This window comes from Sinohyriopsis cumingii, chromosome 6, assembly GCF_028554795.1.
Source record: "Sinohyriopsis cumingii isolate HCF-2022 chromosome 6, ASM2855479v2, whole genome shotgun sequence".
NCBI lineage: Eukaryota > Metazoa > Mollusca > Bivalvia > Unionida > Unionidae > Sinohyriopsis > Sinohyriopsis cumingii.
Genome location: NC_142966.1, coordinates 10,389,167 through 10,411,619, shown reverse-complemented (window position 1 = coordinate 10,411,619; position 22,453 = coordinate 10,389,167). Strand labels below are relative to the sequence as shown.

Sequence of the window (22,453 nt, the reverse complement as noted above, 5' to 3'; positions counted from 1 at the left end):
ATATAACATGATCTCTCACCCAGTCACATTATCCTGACACTAGGCCGACCAATCCTAACACTAACCTCTTAAAGCTGAGCGCCAAGCGAGGAAGCTGTTAGTACCATTTTTGTAAGTCTTTGTTATAACTCGGCCACGAATAGAACCCACGACCTCCCGCATCGGAGGTGGACGCTCTAACCACTAGGCCAGCGGAGCGGTAAAAAATAAATGTAAAATGTATAAAGCCTGAACATGTTAAAAATGTAAGTTGTGCTAACTTGCGTAAATATATATATCGCGTTGCTTCCGGTGCTCAGGTGCTCAGAGTTAATGACAAAGATTTTAAACTTTAGATGTGTATAATACTGAGAAAGATAATTAAAAAAAGGATTCAAAGACAAGAAGAAATGGAGGGTCATCTTGAGAAAGTGAGAGAAGAAGGAAGGAAATCAAGTGTACAAACTAGATCCGAAAAAAGAAGGGGTTACGTCGTCAAATGAGCCCTAGCAGCGTGCTGGAACCACAACCAGATCAGAACCACAAATCACGTGAAGAAGTGACTGTAAGTGGCATTGCCAATGGCGATCGACGTCGTAAAATCTTGCCGGTGATTCAAGATAAACTTTGTCCAAATAACATCCTCGTTGATGTTGATCGACTAGATATTTTGATTGGTGGAAGACAAACCGGGCAAAATTCCCATGAAATCATCAATGAAGCATTAGTTAGCGTTTATTTATCGGTATCGTCATGGACAGCAGCGTCTATCTGGCACTAGACGATGAAATGACCGATGATCACTACAGTGATTGATTAATTAGATCGGCTATAAGTAAATAATATGATTATACACGATACCCAACGTGGACCGGTTTATAAAATGATCTACAGCGATGGACTCTGCGATGCTAAAGAAGGTTTATTCAGAATGTTAGCCCTAAAATATTTCCCTATTACAAAACAATTAGTTATGAAAGACATCGAAGTTGTTCGCGATAAGGGTATTGGAACCGTTAGTGATGTTGCTGGTAAAGCATTTTCAGCGATCAAAGACAGATTCGCACGATTAGTATGACGAAATCCACAGCCGGTAAAACTGCCTAGCACCGAAGTGATGTCAGCAAGTGTCAGTAAAATAATGATCAAGCTGCCAGTGTGCGGTTGAAAGAAATAGCTGGAAGGAACATCTCTGACAAAACAGTCCGCAGCCGAGACAGAAAAAAAAAATAACCGCGGACCTAATAGCTGGTAGTGGTCTGGCCCGTCCTAGTCGGTGATATTGATTAGTGTTAGAACATTGTTGCTGACAGCAATGGATATAATAAAATGTTCAAGCGTGTATCTGATCCCGCATTTGACATGGATCCGTCAATACTCAAAGATGAGTCTGTGCGTGATTATCAGTATTATTCTTATGACGCACGAGAACAAAACCAAAGTGGACGAATCGAACTACAAGTCCAAGATACATCAAGGTATTCTCTAAACGCCGAGACACTTTTTGAAGTTCATGGTAAACTTTTGAAAAATGATGATTCCTCATAAGCTGAAAATGAACCATGTGGATTCGTTAACAATAATGTCATGGCATTGTTTAACGGTGCCATATATAACATTGATGGTAGAAAAAACGTTGATGTTGCTGTGACAATTATCAGAGTGACTCGACACAGCGATGGCTATACACGGTCGCCGGTCCGTCCATCATATTCTAGAAGGACATTACTGACAATCCCGACGAATTTACAGACGTTACAAAATTAACACAGGCTGTATCTCATGGTACAATTAACACAGGCTGTATCTCATAGTACCATTAACACAGGCTGTATCTAATGGTACGATTAACACAGGCTGTATCTCATAGTACAATTAACACAGGAAGTATCTCATGGTACAATTAACACAGGCTGTATATCATGGTATAATTAACACAGGCTATATCTCATAGTACAATTAACACAGGCTGTATCTCATGGTACAATTAACACAGGCCAGCTCTGTTAATCCACAACCAGCTGAAATGATTTTGCGACACTGCAGAATACCAATCCTGAATTCAACATGTGATTCGCAGCAGCACGACGATCTCAGGCTAACACCGATGGTGGATTTTCATGTGTGATACATCTGTCACATATCTTCGGATTCTGGACCAAACACTCAATAACACTGGTATGAAAGACCACCGACAACGATGCAATCTGGCGCCCCGTTAGGGGTTCTGGGGGTGCTGATAAAGTAACACTAACAAAACTAGCATTTTGGATGCCAACGATGCCTCCGTGAGTGAAAGAAGAAACGCGGTTTTTATTGTTCATGGATGGGGGTGGTAAATCAACGCTTTCGTGGCTGACAACTATCACAGACACAACTCGTGGCACAACAAAAACATTTTCATGACAGTTCGCATCACAGCAAGGAATCTCAGCACCACGACATATATTCGTGGCATTTCACCCTGCCACCAGGTATACCGATCAGAGAGCGAATCCAGTGGTGTTTATTAGATTTGCAGTGTTACTTTTAGCTGAGAATATTTGGACATCAAGAACTATCTGAAGACATAATACTAAATTTGTACCAAAGCAGCGTTGCCCTGGCACATCATAGTTTGATGAGATTCATGGGCGTGATCAGAATGTCGACTCTGGTTTACAGATATCTCAGCGGGATTTCTCAGCGCCGTATCCAATCTATCATTTTTGGTAGGAACATCTGGATTTCTTTAGACAATCTGTCGCTGACTTACGCGTGTGAGCTATTCCAGCTGGTTCTTACAGAGAAATCGCTGATATACCGACAAAACAATGTTACTTGAAGGCGTTGTTGGGCGAATGAGTGTCATTGATGTGACAGTAGAAAACATGGAAATATTTTCCAAACATGTTATAATGTCATACCATCACGTCACTCTTACTCTGACACACGGTCAAATTAAAGAGCAGTAACCGGCATCAAAAAAGAATTCTAGGGCAACAATATTTCTGAAATCACTTTAATTTGATAGCTATTTTTGATTATTTTCCTGCTTTTGGTTTGATTCTACGCTGAAGTTCATCAATGATTTCTTCGATTTCATTTGTTCCTCTTGGAATACCAATTACTTCCCAGACTTGGACTGGCTGGAAACGTCCATCTTGGCTTTAAGCTAGAATACCAGTAAATTATTAGCGTCTAACCCACCGAATGGTTTTTCTCTACTATTTGGCCAACGATAATAAAGTCGTAATTGTGCCAGTGCGATTTCAAGTGACCGACTGGATCCTTCAGGTTCAACAGGCGTCGTAATCGTGGTTGGAAAACGTGTTGACGTTGCTGACATCATTGTAGTAGTCGGTGGCGTTGTGTTAACGATAATATGTTCCAGTCGGGTGGTTATTTCTGCAGTCATTATTATTTATACGGCTGATTCTTAATGAGGCGTTTGAAACATTGTTGCCTGCGAAGGTATGGTTGCGTTCTTGTTATAACGATAATAAATCTGACTTGTCGCAGCAAATTCCTTGTCAGATATTGTACCGTACTTGAACTTCGCCGACAGTATAGATTATATATGTATACATGCATATCCAAGAACACAAGCAGGAAAAAGTGCCACATTGTCAACTGAGATCAGATCGGCAGAATCATATTTTGTGTTCAGAGACCACCATGTCCAAATTCGACACAAGATCGTGATATATTTTTAATGTATTTAACGTTTCAACTACATACACAAAAAATAGAGAAAGCTAAACTGAAGCGTTCGTCCTTACGTAAAGGACTTCATCAGCAGACCGATGTGATCTCTACTAGCTGTGAACATCTGCCGAGAACAGTTTTTATGTCAGTTGCCATCCGCCGTTCTTACCCCCTTCTGAAGCTAAGGTTTGTCTAGAAATGTACCCGCTAAACTATGACGAAACTGAAATGCTATGAACATTTAAACAGCAAAGAAAAGACAAATTTCCCCAACGGCTAATCCTTCTCCTGGCGCTCGGGGGCAATTGCTTCTTCTCACCACCAACCGGTCTACCCCCTCCCTCCTTTTGCACTAATTTAACAATTTTATACTAATCAAACAATTACACTTCCTGGTTTGTATCACATTTACACATAGAATGCATACATTAAATGTGACAAATTCTCGTCAGTCGAATATATATTCTTCTTTACGGATATTTCAGTTTGCAAAATAAATTTCATACAAGGTCTGAATGTAAACCAACTAATTTAACTAACCCACGTAAATATCAGAAATTATGTTTCTCAAATTTTAGTTATGTTTTTTACAATCACGAACTGACTGCGAATTCTTAAGCGTAATAAGCTTGTTCAATATAATGATCGGCATACGCTAAATGTGGATCGCATGTAAACGAATCATGTTCAAATCCCACGATGTCTATGTTTTTTTTCTTCATTTATTCTGTGCTGATTTAGAATTATGTTGCTACTGCGAATATAATCAAAACTCAGCAGTACATAAACGGTAAACCGCTGCCATTATCATGGCGGACACAGGAAGAAAACTGCTCCTTCAGTCTGATATATATATATATATATATATATATATATATATATATATATATATATATATATATATATATATATATTAGCCAATATGTTTGAGTTTAAACAAAAAGAAAACTTTATTTCTTTGAGTTACTAACGGATATATTTCATCATGGGGGGGGGGGAGTGGGGGCACTCATGTATTTATTTGAGTTATTCACTAACTCGATGAAATATATCCGTGATTCACTTGTTTCCAGATATCCGTTATTCACTCGTTTCCGGATATCATTTATTCACTCGTTTCAGGATATCCGCTATTCACTTGTTTCCGGATATCCGTGATTCAATCGTTTCCGGATATTTAGTCATTCACTCGTTTCCAGCAAATATCCTTTATATATTTCTCTCATTTCAGCAACATAAATAGTAAATGTGATAAAAATGTCACAACATAAATAGTAAATGTGATAAAAATGTTACAACATAAATAGTAAATGTGATAAAAATGTTACAATATAAATTAACGGTTACGAAAATTAACGGAGAATGTCTTCGACATAAAAGGTGGATAAGGTCTCGGGGCATTAAGGATCTGGGACCGACAATGTACATAGTTTATATAATACCAAGGACCTCTTATAATACCAAGGACCTCTTATAATACCAAGGACCTCTTATAATACCAAGGACCTCTTATAATACCAAGGACCTCTTATATGTAAATCTATTGCAAGTCCACTTCGATGCTAACAGTAAGGTTGAAGATACAGTAATTTTACTGAAACGATACCACGACATTATCTGAAAGAATCTGAAAGAATAAACAAGCCGATATGTGCATAAACGATACCACGACATTATCTGAAAGAATAAACAGGCCGATATGTGCATAAACTATTGTGTTTTCAGGGAATATTAATTGCTTATATTTCGTTCTTGAATTATTAAGTTTCCTGAATGATTATGATAACTTGCAGAAAACTTTACTTACACTTAGTTAGAAAGATTAAGTTTCTTCTATCTTGGAAATCGCCATTTATTATTTATGATTAATATGTATAACATCAATACTCTTATGCTGTTATGTATATCTATATTTTTTTGTAATTCATATTACATGACTTCATCTAATTTGTGCAATTTTTATTCATGTTTGTAAATTGTAGTGATGATATTAGTCAGATTTTACCTACGTGACTAGGGTCTGTTTTAGGAATATTAAGTGCGTACAAATTACAGTGGATCCATAAATAGATGCTTTTTACTTGTTGAAAATTACTACAAAAAAAATAATTGTTGACGATTTCGGGTTTATTTAGACAGATCTAGAAGAATTAAATAATTTCCCACTGGATGGACAAGGTCACATAAATATGTGTTTCGAAACACTTATTGAGTAATTTTATCTGTCACGTGACGTGAAATATAGTTGCAGTCGAAGGGCATATAAAGTGAGAAATCAGCAAATCAGATTAATTCCTATATTTAGAGTCATTCTTATTTATTGTGTTCTTGTTGTAACATCAAGTCTGCGGACGTATTTTATGTACTTAAATATTTTTTGAGAGGGAAAACATTGGTTTTGTCTGTTCAGTAGAAATAGAAATTGCTCAATTGGACTATAATATTATTTTGAAACTATTGTTAATTATCCAAAGGAGTTAGGGACAACGCAATTTTAACAAAGTTACAATTCTTGGCGGATTAGTACGTTTCAGGTTTTGAAATTTATCCGGAACTTTTCATTCTTTTGGACCTTCATAGAACTTTTCAGGATTATTTTAGATTCACTTCATAATACTGTAAGTTCCCCTCACATTTTCATTTATGACTTTGATAATTAAATTATTTGTTAAGTTTTTGAAAACTTGTTGGTTTTCCTTTTCTCTGTTACTTAGTTCCTGACCATAGAATCGTAACAATAGCCAAATAATAAAAAGCTATTTCTAGGAGAATAATCGGCTTAGCATTTTCGACCGACAATAAAAAATATGCCTTCATTTTCGCACTACATTTAGAAATAACCGTGATGAATTGATTACCATGCAGGAGCATTAAAGGAGTTTCTCACTGTCGTTACGTATCTTGCGGTTTATTTGTCCTTGCATCGGCGTCATCAGTCTATTATTATAAGCTAAGTTTATCATTCGTTTGCCATATTAAGCTATTGTTGTCATTTGTCTATCATAGTAAGTTATATTTGGCATCGGTTTACCATACTGAGCTGTTTTTCTCAATAGTCTACAATATGAAGCTGTTTATCAATAGTCTACCATATTAAGCTGTTTTTCTCAATAGTCTACCATATTAAGCTGTTTTGTCAATATTCTACCATATTAAGCTGTTTTGTCAATAGTCTACCATATTAAGCTATTTTGTCAATATTCTGCCTTATTAGGCTGTTATTCTCAATACTGTGCCTTATTTAGCTGTTTTTGTAACCAGTGTCTCATGTTTACTTGTTTTTGTCATCGATCTGTCATATGAAGCTCGTTTTGTGATCAGTGTGCCATTTTACTCTTTGTTATTAGTCCGAGTTTCATCTGACCGTCTCCACCCCATTTTTGATATTTGGACAATTTATGTTGTGATGTAGGCTCAGAGTCCATTCCCTATCGAAAAGCTGGAATTCGCCGACACTTTTTTGGTGTCGGCATGGGGTAGCCGCTTACTAACCGGCCCAGCAAACTTGAAAGACCTTTTCTCGAGATATACCTGGATGAAATCGATATGAATATGATTTGTTTTCTCAGAAATTGCAATCATAGCATTCATTCTGTCTGTAATCCGCTGACAGCCGAGACGAAAGTACATCGTTGCTGTAATTTGACCTGGATCTGGCCATTTGCATTCCTAGTCACGTGACTACACAACTCTCGTAACCTACATGGCAATGACGTCAGAGGTCATACAGTAATGTGATATAAACAATAAACAATTTCTAGTGTTGTTGTTGGAAAACAAATCGAACATATAACTGAAAGTCATGTAATTCATATTGCAAAATGAAAAAACATAAACTTCTCAAAATATTTATTGTGAAAACCGCGACCGAAAATCTGAAAATGTTGCAGCAATTTGAAGAAAACCAGATTCAGTACGCAGAGAGCACATGTCAAAGTGGTGGTCACGTGACACCAACAAAAACATCGCTGACACGTGCTCAGTACTTCTTGAAAATGGTTTTCTCCACCCTGCTGCGATACCGAGAGATTTCTGGTCGTTGTTATCCGAATAAATATGATGAGAATTAAGTGTGCATTATATTTATTTACAAACATTTAGTGACTTCTATATAATATGTCCAAATTTCATGTACAATAGATTTGGAAATTTGTTAATTTCGATATCACGTGACTATATGACCTCTGATATCATTGACATGTTGGTAGCGAGATTTGTATAGTCATATGACTCGGGATACAAACAGCCAGGTCCAGGCAAATTTCAGCAAATTTCAGCAACGACGTACTTTTTTCGTCTCGCCTGTCAGCGGATTAAAGACATGCCGAATGCAATGCTCAAATGTTTGAGAAAATAAATCATATTCCTATCGATTTCATGAAGGCATATCTCGATAAAAGGTCGTTCAAGTTTGCTGGGCCGGCTAGTAAGCGGCTACCCCATGCCGACAACAAATGGTGCCGGCAAATTCCAACTTTTCGATAGGGAATGGACTTTGACCCTACACCACAACAAAAATATCCAAATATCAAAAATGGGGTGACAAGGGTCAGAGGAAACTCTGACTATGTTGTTATCATCAGTAAAGTTTTAATATACAAAATTTGTGAACATGCTTTTTTTAGATATACCCCATCCCATGTTGCTTAATAAAATGACAAATAAAATGTTTACAATAAAACAAAAAATCTAAAACCAGTCTATTAGAAAACGTTTAGTTATCATATTAATCTTAAATCCGTTATTAACATGTTTATAATTACATAAAATCTTGATATGTATATATAATATGTAATTTAGATATCAAAAGGCTCTTATATGTCTTATATTCTTGGCTTTTTAGAGATACCAATGATCATTGTGCCCATCAATGACAACAAAGTCAATGCTTCCATGTCTTTAACGGAAGTTAACGTAGCCGGCTATGAATATTTAGGATTTAGACTGGTTTCATGTGGTATTTTTGTTGTGACCTTCCACGGTGAAAATGGAACCAATTCTTTCGCCACCGCCATGCTCTCCACATCTTCTGTGGTGTTTTCCAAATGCAAGTTAAACTGTGAATTAGAAGTGACGTATGACGTGCCACAGAACGAAAGTCGCCCACATTGCAAAACAAACGCAAGGTTATTTTGGTTTTCTTGGAATGACGGTAATATAACGTATGGCTCATCATCAGTCGGATTTGTCGACAGTAAAGTAAAGATCCAGTTTGATGTTCAAGTCAAAAAGTTGAGTTTGTCAACAATGTTCGACGAGAGTCAGCTTACTTTGAGTGAGTATACCAGAGAGAGAGAGAGAGAGAGAAAGAGAGAGAGATGTGCTGGCTTAGCTTCTCGATTAAACTTTACAACTTGCAGTAGCATTTTTTAATTCAAACATGTGTCATAGTTTAATTTAAAGACTGCATTTGGGTTATAATTATGAAAATTTCTCGAGCTATGTTCCCAAGCGTAAATACAATAAGGTATCATAATATAATATAATATAATATAATATAATATAATATAATATAATATAATATAATATAATATGTCCAATAATTTTCCAGAGGTTTTTTTTATTTCTTGTCTAGCACTGAACTTGAAAATATTTCATCGACAAGAACAGTGTAACAATGATATTTGTTCCTGATTTAAGAGGCAAACAAAAAATACAATGTCTCAATACTTATGAAATCCCCAAACTTAACATACACCTAAATTTAATTATTGTTAATTTGATTACACAGTATTTTGATACAATAAATAACCTCCAACATTTAACAAGCGTGTTGAATCTAATAGATCTACCTTTTAAAGTTCCTGTTGGTAAATCAGTTTGGGCGTTGCCCAATGTCACATTTAAATTTGCCTTTAATAGGATGTTGATTATTATGACCAGGGCGGCATTCCTCAGATGCAACACTACAACATACAATTTTATCAATGGTCATGACCTCTATACTTGCATATTGCTGCTAAATAGAATCGATAAATGAATAAATATAGGTAACCGGTCCATACCCGAGTAATTTAAGATTTGAAAGGATGGTATATGCTTCTTAGTATTTGTCGTCTTTAAGGCGTATGGTTATACTGGATAATCGCATCAGTCATTGTACTGGTTCTGATTAAATTGTACCACACGTGCATGGGGATAAGATAAATATTTGTCCATTCAACAAATCAGACAGTAGAAAATTATAAATATTGTTAAAAATAGCATGGTACATACCATTATTAATATTGTAGAAAGCTGACAAGTCATGGCTGGTTCAAACTTCGAAATGACTAGTGACACCCTTAAACATGACAGACATATACTTCAATGCGTCTGATGCAAGCTTCGACATGACTGGCACAAGCTTTTAATTGACTAAGCGTTAAATATTAGTGGGATTAGTACAAGCTTTTCTTTGAATAGTTGCTAAATTTGAATTGATATTGCAATTTCAGGTTGGTTTAACTGGTTCAAACTTTGATATGATTAGTAACAGTTCAGTACGACTAGTAACAGTCCCTTAAGACTAGTAGCAATTTAGTGTGACTAGTAGCACAGTTCATCATGACTAGTGGCACAGTTCATTATGGCTAGAAGCACAAGTAGTATAGGTGGACGATTATGGGACAATGGTAATTTAACATTGTGGGAATGTGTGGGGACAAGAGGACTTTAACATGGTGGGACTGTCTAGGGACAAGTGGAAATGAACATGGTGGGGCTCTCTAGGGATAATGACAATTGCACATGGTGGGAACATTAAGGGACAAGGGAAATTTAACCTGGTGGGGCACTAAAGGGCACAAGGTGAATTTAACATGAGAATGGCAGTTAGGGACAATGGGAAATCCTATGTTCAATGTTACCATATGTTTAGCATGGATGGGACCATTGAAACCCAAGACGTCACGGCACTGGGAATAGTGTTACAAGTGGCTGACCTCAGTTTGGTATACATAGTAACATTTGTTACAAGTGGCTGACCTCAGTTTGGTATACATAGTAACATTTGTTAGAAGTGGCTGACCACATATTGCATACATGCCGTGTGTACTAGGTACCTGTTGCAAAATGACTATATTCTAGTATCAGAGATTAGAATGTAAGAGAAGGAGACAAAATCTCACAAAATATACTACCTTTTACACCACAAAAATTACTAGCCATTACACCATTATGGTATCCAACATCGCAATATCATTCAACACCCCTTGCACACTTTATCCCAAAACGCAATGTGTTAGTTTAGAATGTAAGAGGAGGAGACAAAATCTCACAATCACACACAAATATACCATCCATTTCCTTATACACTCACTATCAATAATGCCATGGGTTAACTTAAGAAAAGGAGATGAAATTTCACAAACCTATTGTCCATTACAATACAAAAATGCTATCCGTCACATCGTCTATACCACTGCATATCCTGGGTAGAAAGGTTTATGGGATTGAATAGGTGTATGGGGCAAAAGTGTTTATGGACACAAACAAACAAACATAGACCAACACATTTACTCACGTGCCAAAGAAAAACAAAACAGATGGTATTGTCTGCACGCACCAACTATCATACCAATCGGGGAAGTTTTTTATATATAAAAAACTACATTTAATCTCACAAACCTATTATCCCTTTCACCACAAAATATACCATCCATCACACGATTTCTTCTATCAAATACTCTACAACTACACCATGCAACGAGACAAACGAGGAGAATTTACACAGAGTGCAAAGTGAAAGGAATCATCGAACTAGTCAAGTGGTGAATTTATGGCGTACTGAAAGAAGCTTTGCAATCTTGAAAGGATTGAGCCTTTAGAGTGACCACCTACGAACCTCATAAAATTGTACGTTTACCCACGCACCAAATCGTCAGCCGACCCTTGGAGAATCTGTATCAAGTCGTGCACCAGAAGCGAGTGTCGCTTCCCGACATTTCACTTTACCGTACGGACACGCCGGAATTGGCAAGTATATAAAAGGGGAAACTTCCAAGTCCGACACTTCATTATGATTACAAAACGCCAAGCTAGAAAGACGGATCCTTTCATACAGTCACAAACCAATGAGAGATTCAAGTTCGGTGATGATCAACTTGAGTGCGATGCTGTACCTTGCGACTACAGCGATACCGTACGCTGATACTCCAGCGAATCAGCACCATATGGAAACTTTTCTACTACTACGACCACCAAAGAAAGATCGCATTTGCTTGAATACTGAAACTTTGAAAGTCGATACTAAACGTTCGAAGGAAATTGGCATAAATATCTGACAGGACGAAGAACTAGCCAGAGCTAGATTTATCTGCTTGGAAGAAGGAGATAAAATCAAGTGCTTCAGTAGCAGTGTGTGGGAACAGAAAGACTCGGCTTACCTGGAACATGTTCGATGGTCTCCGCATTGACACTGCCTTCCTTTAGTGGGACCTCATTAATATTTTTATGAATACTTTTTAAGAGAACTTTCGTAGATTGCCTCTGGATTTGAGAGAACGCATTTACAAAGAGTTCGTTCAAATACAAGTGAAAAGCAGGAAACAACTGCATGCGAAAAACAAATTTTTAAGTTACTCATGGTATATGGATGCCATAAGAGACTTGATTCATTTTGAAAGTGTTCAAATTCGCGGACATCCTATAACTTCCCAATGGACAGAAAGAGTTTGACTATATTACTCCGTGCAAACAATTCAAATAAATTGTGAAATTCCAGACAGCAAAGAGTTAGAACAGAATTACAGAGATTGTTTAATGTCACCATGGTGGTGGTGAGAACAAACAAAGTACGTCACACCTTTACGAGAAGTGATTTGTGATCGTATGTTAGATGTAACAGAAAATTCTGTTTGTGTATGGATACATTATCACCTGAAAGTGCCTCGGAATAAATTATAACCTTTTGATTCACAACTCCATTTAGTAAATAAAAGGAAACTTGAATGACTAAGGACATTCATCGGTTGCCTGACGGGGGTATACAAGTTTACCACCATGCCACGACATTTATCAGTAGTGATACAACAGATTCCATGGAAGGAAATCAATGACACTATTCAGGATTTAGAGGATTGCCAAAACCTTTTACACAAACTGTTTCCATTGAATTTGTGACGTCATGTGGTGTGCGTGTTAGTGATATCAGAGCAGATTCCTTGTGGACCCATTTACTCAGCAGTTCCATCGGTTTCTTTCCCTGAAAAATTATACCAACAGTAACAATGGCAGCATTGCGGCCAACGCCAGTCACCCCAAAAACAGTAACAACCCTCTTTCGGAACAGCCTTTAACCTCGAGAGACTCCTCGGAAAGCAGAACCCTTCAATTATGAATAAACACTTTTACTTAACTTTACCCAGTGACATGGACGTGTTTTCTCACAAAATCATGTGCAATTTCACGGCCAGATTACCTCAGGTCATTCATTTGGATCACGACGCGCTTTTGAAAGTGGCTTTGGTAGAAATCATTCATCCCACACAAGTCCACAAAGTCCAAAATACCAGTGGAATCAAACAAAGTTTCTCGTCGAAATCCTGAGCAAGCAAGAGTAGCAACACTTGGATGCCAAAGATTCTGGTTTTTACGAATCCAAAAAGACATCACCAGCCAATCAAGCATTAAGCATCTATTGCATGCAAATTCCTGCAAACTATCGTTTTAGCGCTCAACATCTGGAAGAAACGACTGCCAGTATTTTCGACGCTCAATTTGGTAAAACGAAACGAATACCATAAAATAGCTTGTCGCTAGATCACTACATTTCCGGATGCCAAAATGTTGTTCATCACTTTGTCCTCAGTTTGTTTGACATATGGATGGAGACCTCAAAATGTTCTCATATTCCAGAAACATCAACAGCAATCACCGACATCACAAGCATTTTCGTCACCGTGTAGACCTGAAAGAAGGATTGAATTGATCTTTGTGTACTCCAGTGTGGTGGAGTACAACGTGCTGGGTAACAAAGCCGCACAATTACTGAGAGTCTTTCCTTTCAAAGTTGATTGTGCTGTGGCTAATTACGAGGAAGGTTGAAACACCTATAACGTTCACCGCGAATTTGTACATCCTCACTATTTTCCTGCAAGCAAGTTGTATTTCGACAATGTCAGCATTGGTAAAAAAAGGAGATCTGGGCCAAAATATTCCGTTCTCAAAATTAAAAGTCACGGTGAAACCACATTTCCAAAAAAGATTCCCTTGCGACTTGAAAGTCATGTAACTTGCGTACCGAGGAGTCGCTCGACAGCGAGGAAATGGTTTAGGAAATATGCTGAAATTTGCATTCTGTTCGGTGGCCTTAGTCTTGAAACCAATGGTGGCACTAGGATTGCACCCGTTGAAAGTTGTCGCTTTGACGCAAGGACACGAATTTCGCCAAAATGTCATCATCGGCAAAGAAAATCCCAAAGAAGCCTTCCTGAAAGTATGCAAAATTATGTAGCTTCAAACTGGAAATTATAATTTGGGTCGCCGAGAAACTCCTGAGCAAATCATAACCTTCTTCCTTCAAGGACAAGGAAGAAAGAGACGACTATACTCCCCAGAAGAGTCCATAAACATGTTGCTTGAAAGACTAAGAAAAGAAGAACAACCAGAGAATCAGACGTTTTTGATCATTTATGAGAGCAATATGATGCATCGAGAGCTTTGTTCCAAATCACAACAGGATGACGATGCAAGAATCCTGTCTCCTCTTTGACGACTTCAGCCTCCATCAAATTTGAAATCAAAGGGCATACAGAATATTACATCGATCTGAATAGAGCTTACTTTGATCCGAAAGTCAAAGTTCTCAACACGGACGACACTGCTCCCGGAGCCGATGCCAGAGCAGCTCCCGTTAACAATTTCATGTTTTCCTTGTTCAATGAAGTGGATTTGTACTTGAATAACAAACTGGTCAGCAGAAGCTTGGATACCTTACCAAGCGTATCTAGAAAACCTCTTGACTGACGCAAAAGACGCTAAGAACACTCATCTTGATGCTTGTGCGGGATGGAAGCCTGACACGTCAGAGAAGTTCAACGACCAGGCTTGACAGAAGTTGACAATCTTCACAATGTGGGATTTAACGACCCCTAGAAGAAAAGTTTACAAGGGTGAAGTTTAGAACTGATGGATCGTTTGTATTTGGACATGTGGTTGCAGGAAAACATTTACTGAACGGAGTGAATGTGCGCCTGGGACTGAATCGAAGCAGTTCCACTTGATGGCTCATGCAAACGAGTACAAAACCATCATTCAAGAAGCCAGACTTTATGTACATTATGTGTAAGCCTTACTCAAAGTGGGAAACGACATTAGTCACACTTTGAGCCGAACGACAGCCGCGTATCCGATACGATGAATGGAAGTGAAAACCTTCACCATTGTCGCTGAATTCTTTTCCAAGGACAGTTACCCAAACGGTTAACCATCGGCATCGCCAGCAATGAAACCATCAACGGAGCCATCACAGCCAGTCCTTTCGAGTCTAAGCAGCACAAAGTGTCCAAGGTCGAAGGCACTCGAGATGGCCAGACCTTGTTTACCAGACCTTTCGAACCTAACTTTGAGCACAATAATTACTTGAGATCGCACCTATCCTTCTACGCAGCTACCGGATAGTTAGGTACCAACACCAACCACTGTAATCGTACGACGATTAGTCAGCAGGTTACGCTTTATGGGCTTTGATTTTACTACAGACCAAGGCAGCGACGAGGAACATTTCCACGCTATAAAATCCGGCCAACTAAGTGTGGACCTTCAGTTTGCAGAAGCCATACCCATCAAGGTGAACACCATCTTGTATGGAGAATTCGACAATACTCTAGAAGTCAACAGTTTTAGAGAAGTGATTGTGGACTGTTAGAATCTATGGAACAATCTTATCCCCCATTGGACTGTATAGCCGCTTTGGAAATGGGAGAAGAGGAAGTCGTTGAACCAGAACAAAAGTAAACGAAAAATATAAAGTGATGTGCATGTTGCTGAGAGGGCCAAAACAAGAAGAACGCTTAATCAGGCGTAATGCTAAGCACCTGGCATAAACAATTATGGATCTCATGAGTGAAGAATATTCATCTGTAGGATATTTTAACAAATGAATATTTGAAAGAGTGGAATATGAGCCAAGAAAAAAGGTTTTGAAAAGTATCAGGAGCTCGATTAAATATCTTCTAAGAGAAGAGATCGTGTTGAACCAGTGGCCATTCCTTCCCTTCTTTGACTTCGTTGGAGATTCAATGCATCAAAGCTCTCTTAGGAAGGAGTAAGGTGTATGTTTGCATGGTGAAGATTTTTTAGACATTTTCAAGGAAAAAATCAGATGTGAATTGTTGGCTAAGTATTACCTGAGTGAAGTTCTTGATAGACGTTTTGAAAGTACATGTTATACTAACTGGGACTAAATTAAATAAAAGCTAGTGTATTTTTTCCCTCTGTTGACTTCTTCTGATATTTAAAGCATCGAGGGGAAAGTAGACGTCAACATTCACTGACTGAAATATTTCTATTCTTTTTGAATAACCGACTTCGGAAAATGACATAATCGACTTTATGAGCAGATATGCCAAGACGACTCGATTTATCTTCTCTTATACTCTAATCTAACACAGGATGTTTTGGGATAGTGTGTGTGTAATGGGTGTTGGATGGTATTGAGATGTTGGATGGTATAGGTGTTGTAATGGATATTCTTTTTATGGTGTAAGGGATTGTAGATTCGTGAAATTTCATCTCCGTTTTCTTAAGCTAGCCCATGAATTATTGATGGTGCATGTATGAGGTATTGGATGGTGTAGTTGTGCGTGATTGTTTGTGAGATTTTATCTCCTCCTCTTACATTCTAAGGTAACACAGGGCGCTTTGGAATACTGTGTGGCGGTGATGGATGGTATAAATGGTGTAATATACAGTATTTGTATGAAGTGTAGGATGACATATAGGGTGTGTAAGATTATGTTTGTGAGATTTCATCTCATCCTCTTCTGCTCGAACCTAACACATGGCGTTTTGGGATAATATTTACATAGAGTGTAGAGTGGTATTGGGACGATGGATGGTATAGTTGTGTGATGGATATGAGGTGTTGGATGGTATAGTGGTGTGATGGATATGAGGTGTTGGATGGTATAGTGGTGTGATGGATATGAGGTGTTGGATGGTATATAAAGTGTGTAAGTTTGTGAGATTTCATCTCCTCTTACACTATAACCTAACACGGGGCGTTTTGCGATAATGCGTATAAGGGGTGTTGAATGGTTTTGCTATTTTTTTTATGGTATAATGGTGTAATAGATAATATATTTTTCTTGTGGTGCAAAGGATAATTTAGTTTGGGAAATATCTTCTCCTTCTTGTACATTCTAAGCTAACACAAGTCGTTTTGGTTAGAGTATATAATTGGATGATGGATAGTATGATTGGTATGTGATAGTATGTTTGTGGAATTTCATCTGCTCTAAGATTTTTAGACTCTAAGCAAACACATAACATTTTGGAGCGTGTGTGTGTATGTGTATGTGTGTGTGTGTGGTTCGGGTGTGTGTGTGAGTGTGTGTGTTGGTGTGTTTTGCGTATGTCTATGTGTTGTCTGTCTCTATCAAATAAAAGTTATGACAAATTGTATATTTGGTATGCTTAGACAGCAATACACAAAAAGGATGATACATTGTATATCTGGTGTGGTTAGACAGAAATAAACAAAACGGATGAATGATTGACCTTATGACCAAATATATGTTATGTTGTATGACTAAGTTTAGACCAAATATATATCAAGTTGCATAATTGACGTTATGACCAAATATATATCAAGTTGCATAATTGACCTTATGACCAAAGATATGTCAAGTTGTATAATTGACCTTATGACCAAAGATATGTCAAGTTGTATAATTGACCTTATGACCAAAGATATGTCAAGTTGTATAATTGACGTTATGACCAAAGATATGTCAAGTTGTATAATTTACGTTATGACCAAATATATATCAAGTTGCATAATTGACGTTATGACCAAATATATATCAAGTTGTATAATTGACTTTATGACCAAAGATATGTCAAGTTGTATAATTGACCTTATGACCAAAGATATGTCAAGTTATATAATTGACCTTATGACCAAATATATATCAAGTTGCATAATTGGCCTTATAACCAAAGATATGTCAAGTTGTATAATTGACCTTATGACCAAATATATATCATGTTGTATAATTGACCTTATGACCAAATATATGTCATGTTGTATAATTGACCTTATGACCAAAGATATGTCAAGTTGTATAATTGACCTTATGACCAAAGATATGTCATGTTGTATGATTGACCTTATGACCAAATATATATCAAGTTGTATAATTGACCTTATGACCAAAGATATGTCAAGTTGTATGATTGACCTTATGACCAAAGATATGTCAAATTGTATAATTGACCTTATGACCAGAGATATGTCAAGTTGTATAATTGACCTTATGACCAAATATATGTGATGTTGTATAATTGACCTTATGACCAAAGATATGTCAAGTTGTATGATTGACTTTATGACCAAATATGTCAAGTTGTATGATTGACCTTATGACCAAATATATGTCATGTTGTATAATTGACCTTATGACCAAAGATATGTCAAGTTGTATGATTGACTTTATGACCAAAGATATGTCAAGTTGTATGATTGACCTTATGACCAAATATATGGCATGTTGTATGATTGACTTTATGACCAGATAGATTAAACATGATATAGATTCTTATTGTGATCATTTTGATCTTTTTCAGTTTTTCCGAGGAACGACTGCAACCGCATGCAATCAGGATCTACGAGTAAATGAGTCAAACATAACATTCAAGCCATTAATGCCACAGTTATTCACCCAAACTTTAGAATCAGGAGTGAACTGTCGATCTATTTATCTCTATCTCTATCTATATATGTTAAATTATATATTTAATTTGGGTCTTATGAATTAATTTTTTTCTCGGAACACCGAGACAAATAACTAAATGGCGATACATTTCCAGAGTTTTTAAGCTTCATATCATTGGTGGTGGTGGTGGTGGGGGTGGGGGGCATATTTCTGCCACACGGTTTGCGTATTATGTGGTTTAAATAAGACGGAATTTCTTTTGTTTTTGCAACGTTTGGCTTCCACTTTTTGAAGAAAGAAAAAACCGAACAGTTTAATAACATAAATATAAAACCTGACACTATTACGGTACCTTTTTGGGACGGTAACTACCCTCGTCCATATTAGAAAAGTGTAACCTGCAATTATTTATTCATTGATCGTACATTTGCTAATATTACATGGTGAATATTAATCACCCGTAAGGGTCGCCTTCCATCCTCGTCATCAACACTGATTCTAGGCGGTCTCACGACACTCTTTATTATCTATCATTATCAATAATATATTTATTTTGGTATCACATCCCTCGTTAGTACTGTACAATAGTGTGAGATACTGTATTGCTAGTATTAAGTTATACTAGCGGTGGTCTCACACTGTTATCAATATATTATAAGCTTACTGCTCCCTGTTTTATAAATTGTTCTTTTTGAGGAATATAATCCCCGAGGAGTGTGGGCAACAGTGAAAGTTAGAACGCTTCATGGGGCATGCACTTCCATTGCATTTTCCTCAACACTTCTGAACGTAGGTACTTTTTCCCATTTTTTCTATTTATGGTCAAGTGTGGTCTGAAACCTTGCCAAAACATTGGCGCTCGCAAGGGAGGAGGAAGAATGACCCATCCTATTCCTCGTCTCCTCCATTCTAGGAGGCTATGGGATCCTTCTCTGAGGTCCTGACGGACGATCGTTCAGATCAGGAGACAATCCACGTACAGGGTGCATGATGCAAAGTGGGGAATATGTTAGAGGTGGTGATGAAGTGTATGATCCCCACGCCTTAAGGTACTTTGGTTATCGTTATCTAGGAGATGATCGACGACGGTGTTATTGCCCCGATCGAGTACACAATAAAAAATACGAAATTAATGGATAGATTAGCAGAGACATGAACGGAGATGTAGAATAGGAACAACACTAGCTCCGTATATACAAGATAACAATTTATTCAATTATATAAAACAAAACATGAAACTGAACCCAGCATTTGAATGTTTGACTTTCTCTTAGAAACCGAGTTAAAAATTTATACATATTCAGTTAGCCGGTAAAACAAATTTCATCACAGAATCATGTGACTGATCAAACTCAAATTTCTAGTAGGTCAGCATCATCCGGTTGCTTCCGGTATTTTCCAAATGAATGTCGATAATAAGTCAGCTTTCTGTATTTCTTTTCCTTCTCTCTCTCTCTCTCTCTCTCTCTCTCTCTCTCTCTCTCTCTCTCTCGCCTCTCAGTCATCTTGGTAATAGGCTGCACTCTTTACTACTGTGAGTACGGGTACGGGGCTATTTTCCATCAAATAAAAATAATGCCCAACTTAAATATTTATCAGGATTTTTCTTCTCCTGGGATCGTTGCCTAGTGGTTAGAGCGTCTGCCTCGTATGCGGGAGGTCGTGGGTTCGATCCCCGGACGAGTCATAATAAAGACTTACAAAAATGCTACAAACAGCTGCCTCGCTAGGCGCTCAGCATTAAGAGGTTAGTGTTAGGACTGGTCGGCCTGTTGTCAGGATAATGTGACTGGGTAGGACATCATGCTACATGTCTGCAGCGTGATTTCCCAGTGCTAGACCTCACTATAAACTGCCACACTGCAGCCATGGAAGCGATATGACTGAAAAATTGTTAAAGCTACGTTAAAATCCAAATCACACACACACACACACACACACACACTATTCCCACTCCTTTTACGTTAGATATTGTTGTATTACAGTTCAACAGAACTAAGATATGGCCAGTTCGCAACAAGATACAGATACTCGAACAACCTACCATCACAGATTAATAAGTGAATGTCTTTTTAGCGGTTTCTCGCTTTTCTAAGATCCATGGCATAACGAATCATCTTAGATAAACCATTATATCCCGCTAGCTATATCAGTCGACTCACGTTCCTTATACTAACATCATCGATTCTAGGTCGAAAATATTTAACAACTTAATTACAGAAACGAATTAATGGACTTCACTCCCTGTCCTAACTATGTTGGTTTTTGTGTGCTAATTAGCGATTCACTGACATACATTTCCAGACATAGAAAATCAATAAGGGTACAAATCATTTACGACAAATAATTTACTCCTCACATTTCGCACCAGAGTAATGCTTTAAATTCATACAATACATGATTTATTTTACGTACAAACCACTAAATCCGAACATATTCATATCAATCAAGTACTGCATGGCATTCTAGAATACCTGATTCATATAACATTCAAGAGAAATGAAGGCGAATAATTAAATTCTGAAGGAAAGGAAAATTGAAGCATGGATTTTAAACGAATAAATTCAATAAATAATTACAAACTTACATCAATGAGATTACTTAAACCTTAAATTTTGTCTTGGAAACTAACCCACTCGTTTAGCTTCGATAATCAGGATTACATTCTCTAACCAAATTTTTTTAATTCTCCCATCGAAGTCAGAAAAGTTCTCTCTAATCCGCCTTTATTAATAACTAATCTGGAAAATATCATTTCATGATACGTTGACCACGACATAATGTACTGCGAATTTGTCTCCAAAATTTTGCACCGTTAAATTCTCTATGGGCTTATTGGCAGACTTTCTTATCTTTCCGGTTGAAGAGAGATACTGCTCAGTTTATACTATTAGGGCTACAGGACAGCCCTAGCCAAAACGTTCACAATAGGCCCGTCGAATCCTCATATTTTCGATCTTATGAGGTTTTTGAGCTACAAAGACTGGTTTTCCAATCCCTAATGCCTTGATGGAATCTCTCGTGCGTGTTATTGCCAGTGTCACAAGAAAACCATATGAACTGACTGGTGTAGCAACTTTCGAGAACCCGACCCTTCAAACTGTTTTGTTGCTCTCCGTAACGTCTGTGGAACGAAGGAGCTTGATGAATGCCTTTCTGTAAACGGTTGAACGGCAAACATGAGTCTGTTTCTCTCCTTTAGCAATCTGTAATGTTTAGCAAAAGTCAGTTTCCGTCGGTAGCTACACTCACTATAGAGATCCCCAGTCTTAGTCATTGCTGCATGAGGGATGATTAAGATAGACTCTCATGCCTAGTTAAGGCCTTATGGTTCTAACTGGCCGTTTCTAAATGTGGATATCTAGAGTTTCTTACTGTGCATACGGTTTAATATTTAAAGGCAATTACTTTTTCCAGGTTTTCGTTTCTAATTATCATGTCCGTTTAAAAAAGACCTTGCATATCTTAGGTATTGTTTAAAAAACATTCAAATCCCTTTATTTTGGCATATGATTAACGGGTGAAGTTTGAGTTATACTTGCTTCAGATGTGCACCTGCCCAAATAAAACCTGCTAGCTCCGCTTGGTCATTTACACTTCCTGAACATAAAAGGTAATACGTCAAAGAAATGTTCCGATAACTTTCTTATACATTTTATATATTTTGTAATTAATTCGTTGCACTTTCAGAAGCTGGTAGGGGTAAATTGGTTTTCCTATGTTAATATACGCTAAACATACCGTAGTAGTATTTGTAATGGTTCAGACTGATTTTCGAGGACACGTGGGCAGCAATTTTGATTAGATCTGTGCTTATTTTATGCATAATGTCCACAACTACAACACGTAAAGAAATTTCAGCCACATTACAGAAAAGTAATATATAGAGTTGTGCCAACATTCTCTACATCGTTCTTGTTGCAAACGCA

At 37.4% G+C, this 22,453-nt stretch overlaps 1 protein-coding gene across 1 annotated transcript in view; it reads left to right on the top strand.

The window, feature by feature from the left end:
* Positions 1 to 18,488, top strand: part of LOC149796359 (uncharacterized) — a 31,743-nt gene extending 13,255 nt beyond the window's left edge. The window contains exons 5-6 of the mRNA XM_089960214.1: positions 8,510 to 8,941; positions 18,436 to 18,488. Of these exons, the coding sequence (XP_089816340.1) occupies positions 8,510 to 8,941; positions 18,436 to 18,488 (485 nt within the window). The remainder of the gene's footprint in view (positions 1 to 8,509; positions 8,942 to 18,435) is intronic.
* Positions 18,489 to 22,453: the final 3,965 nt, after the last annotated feature.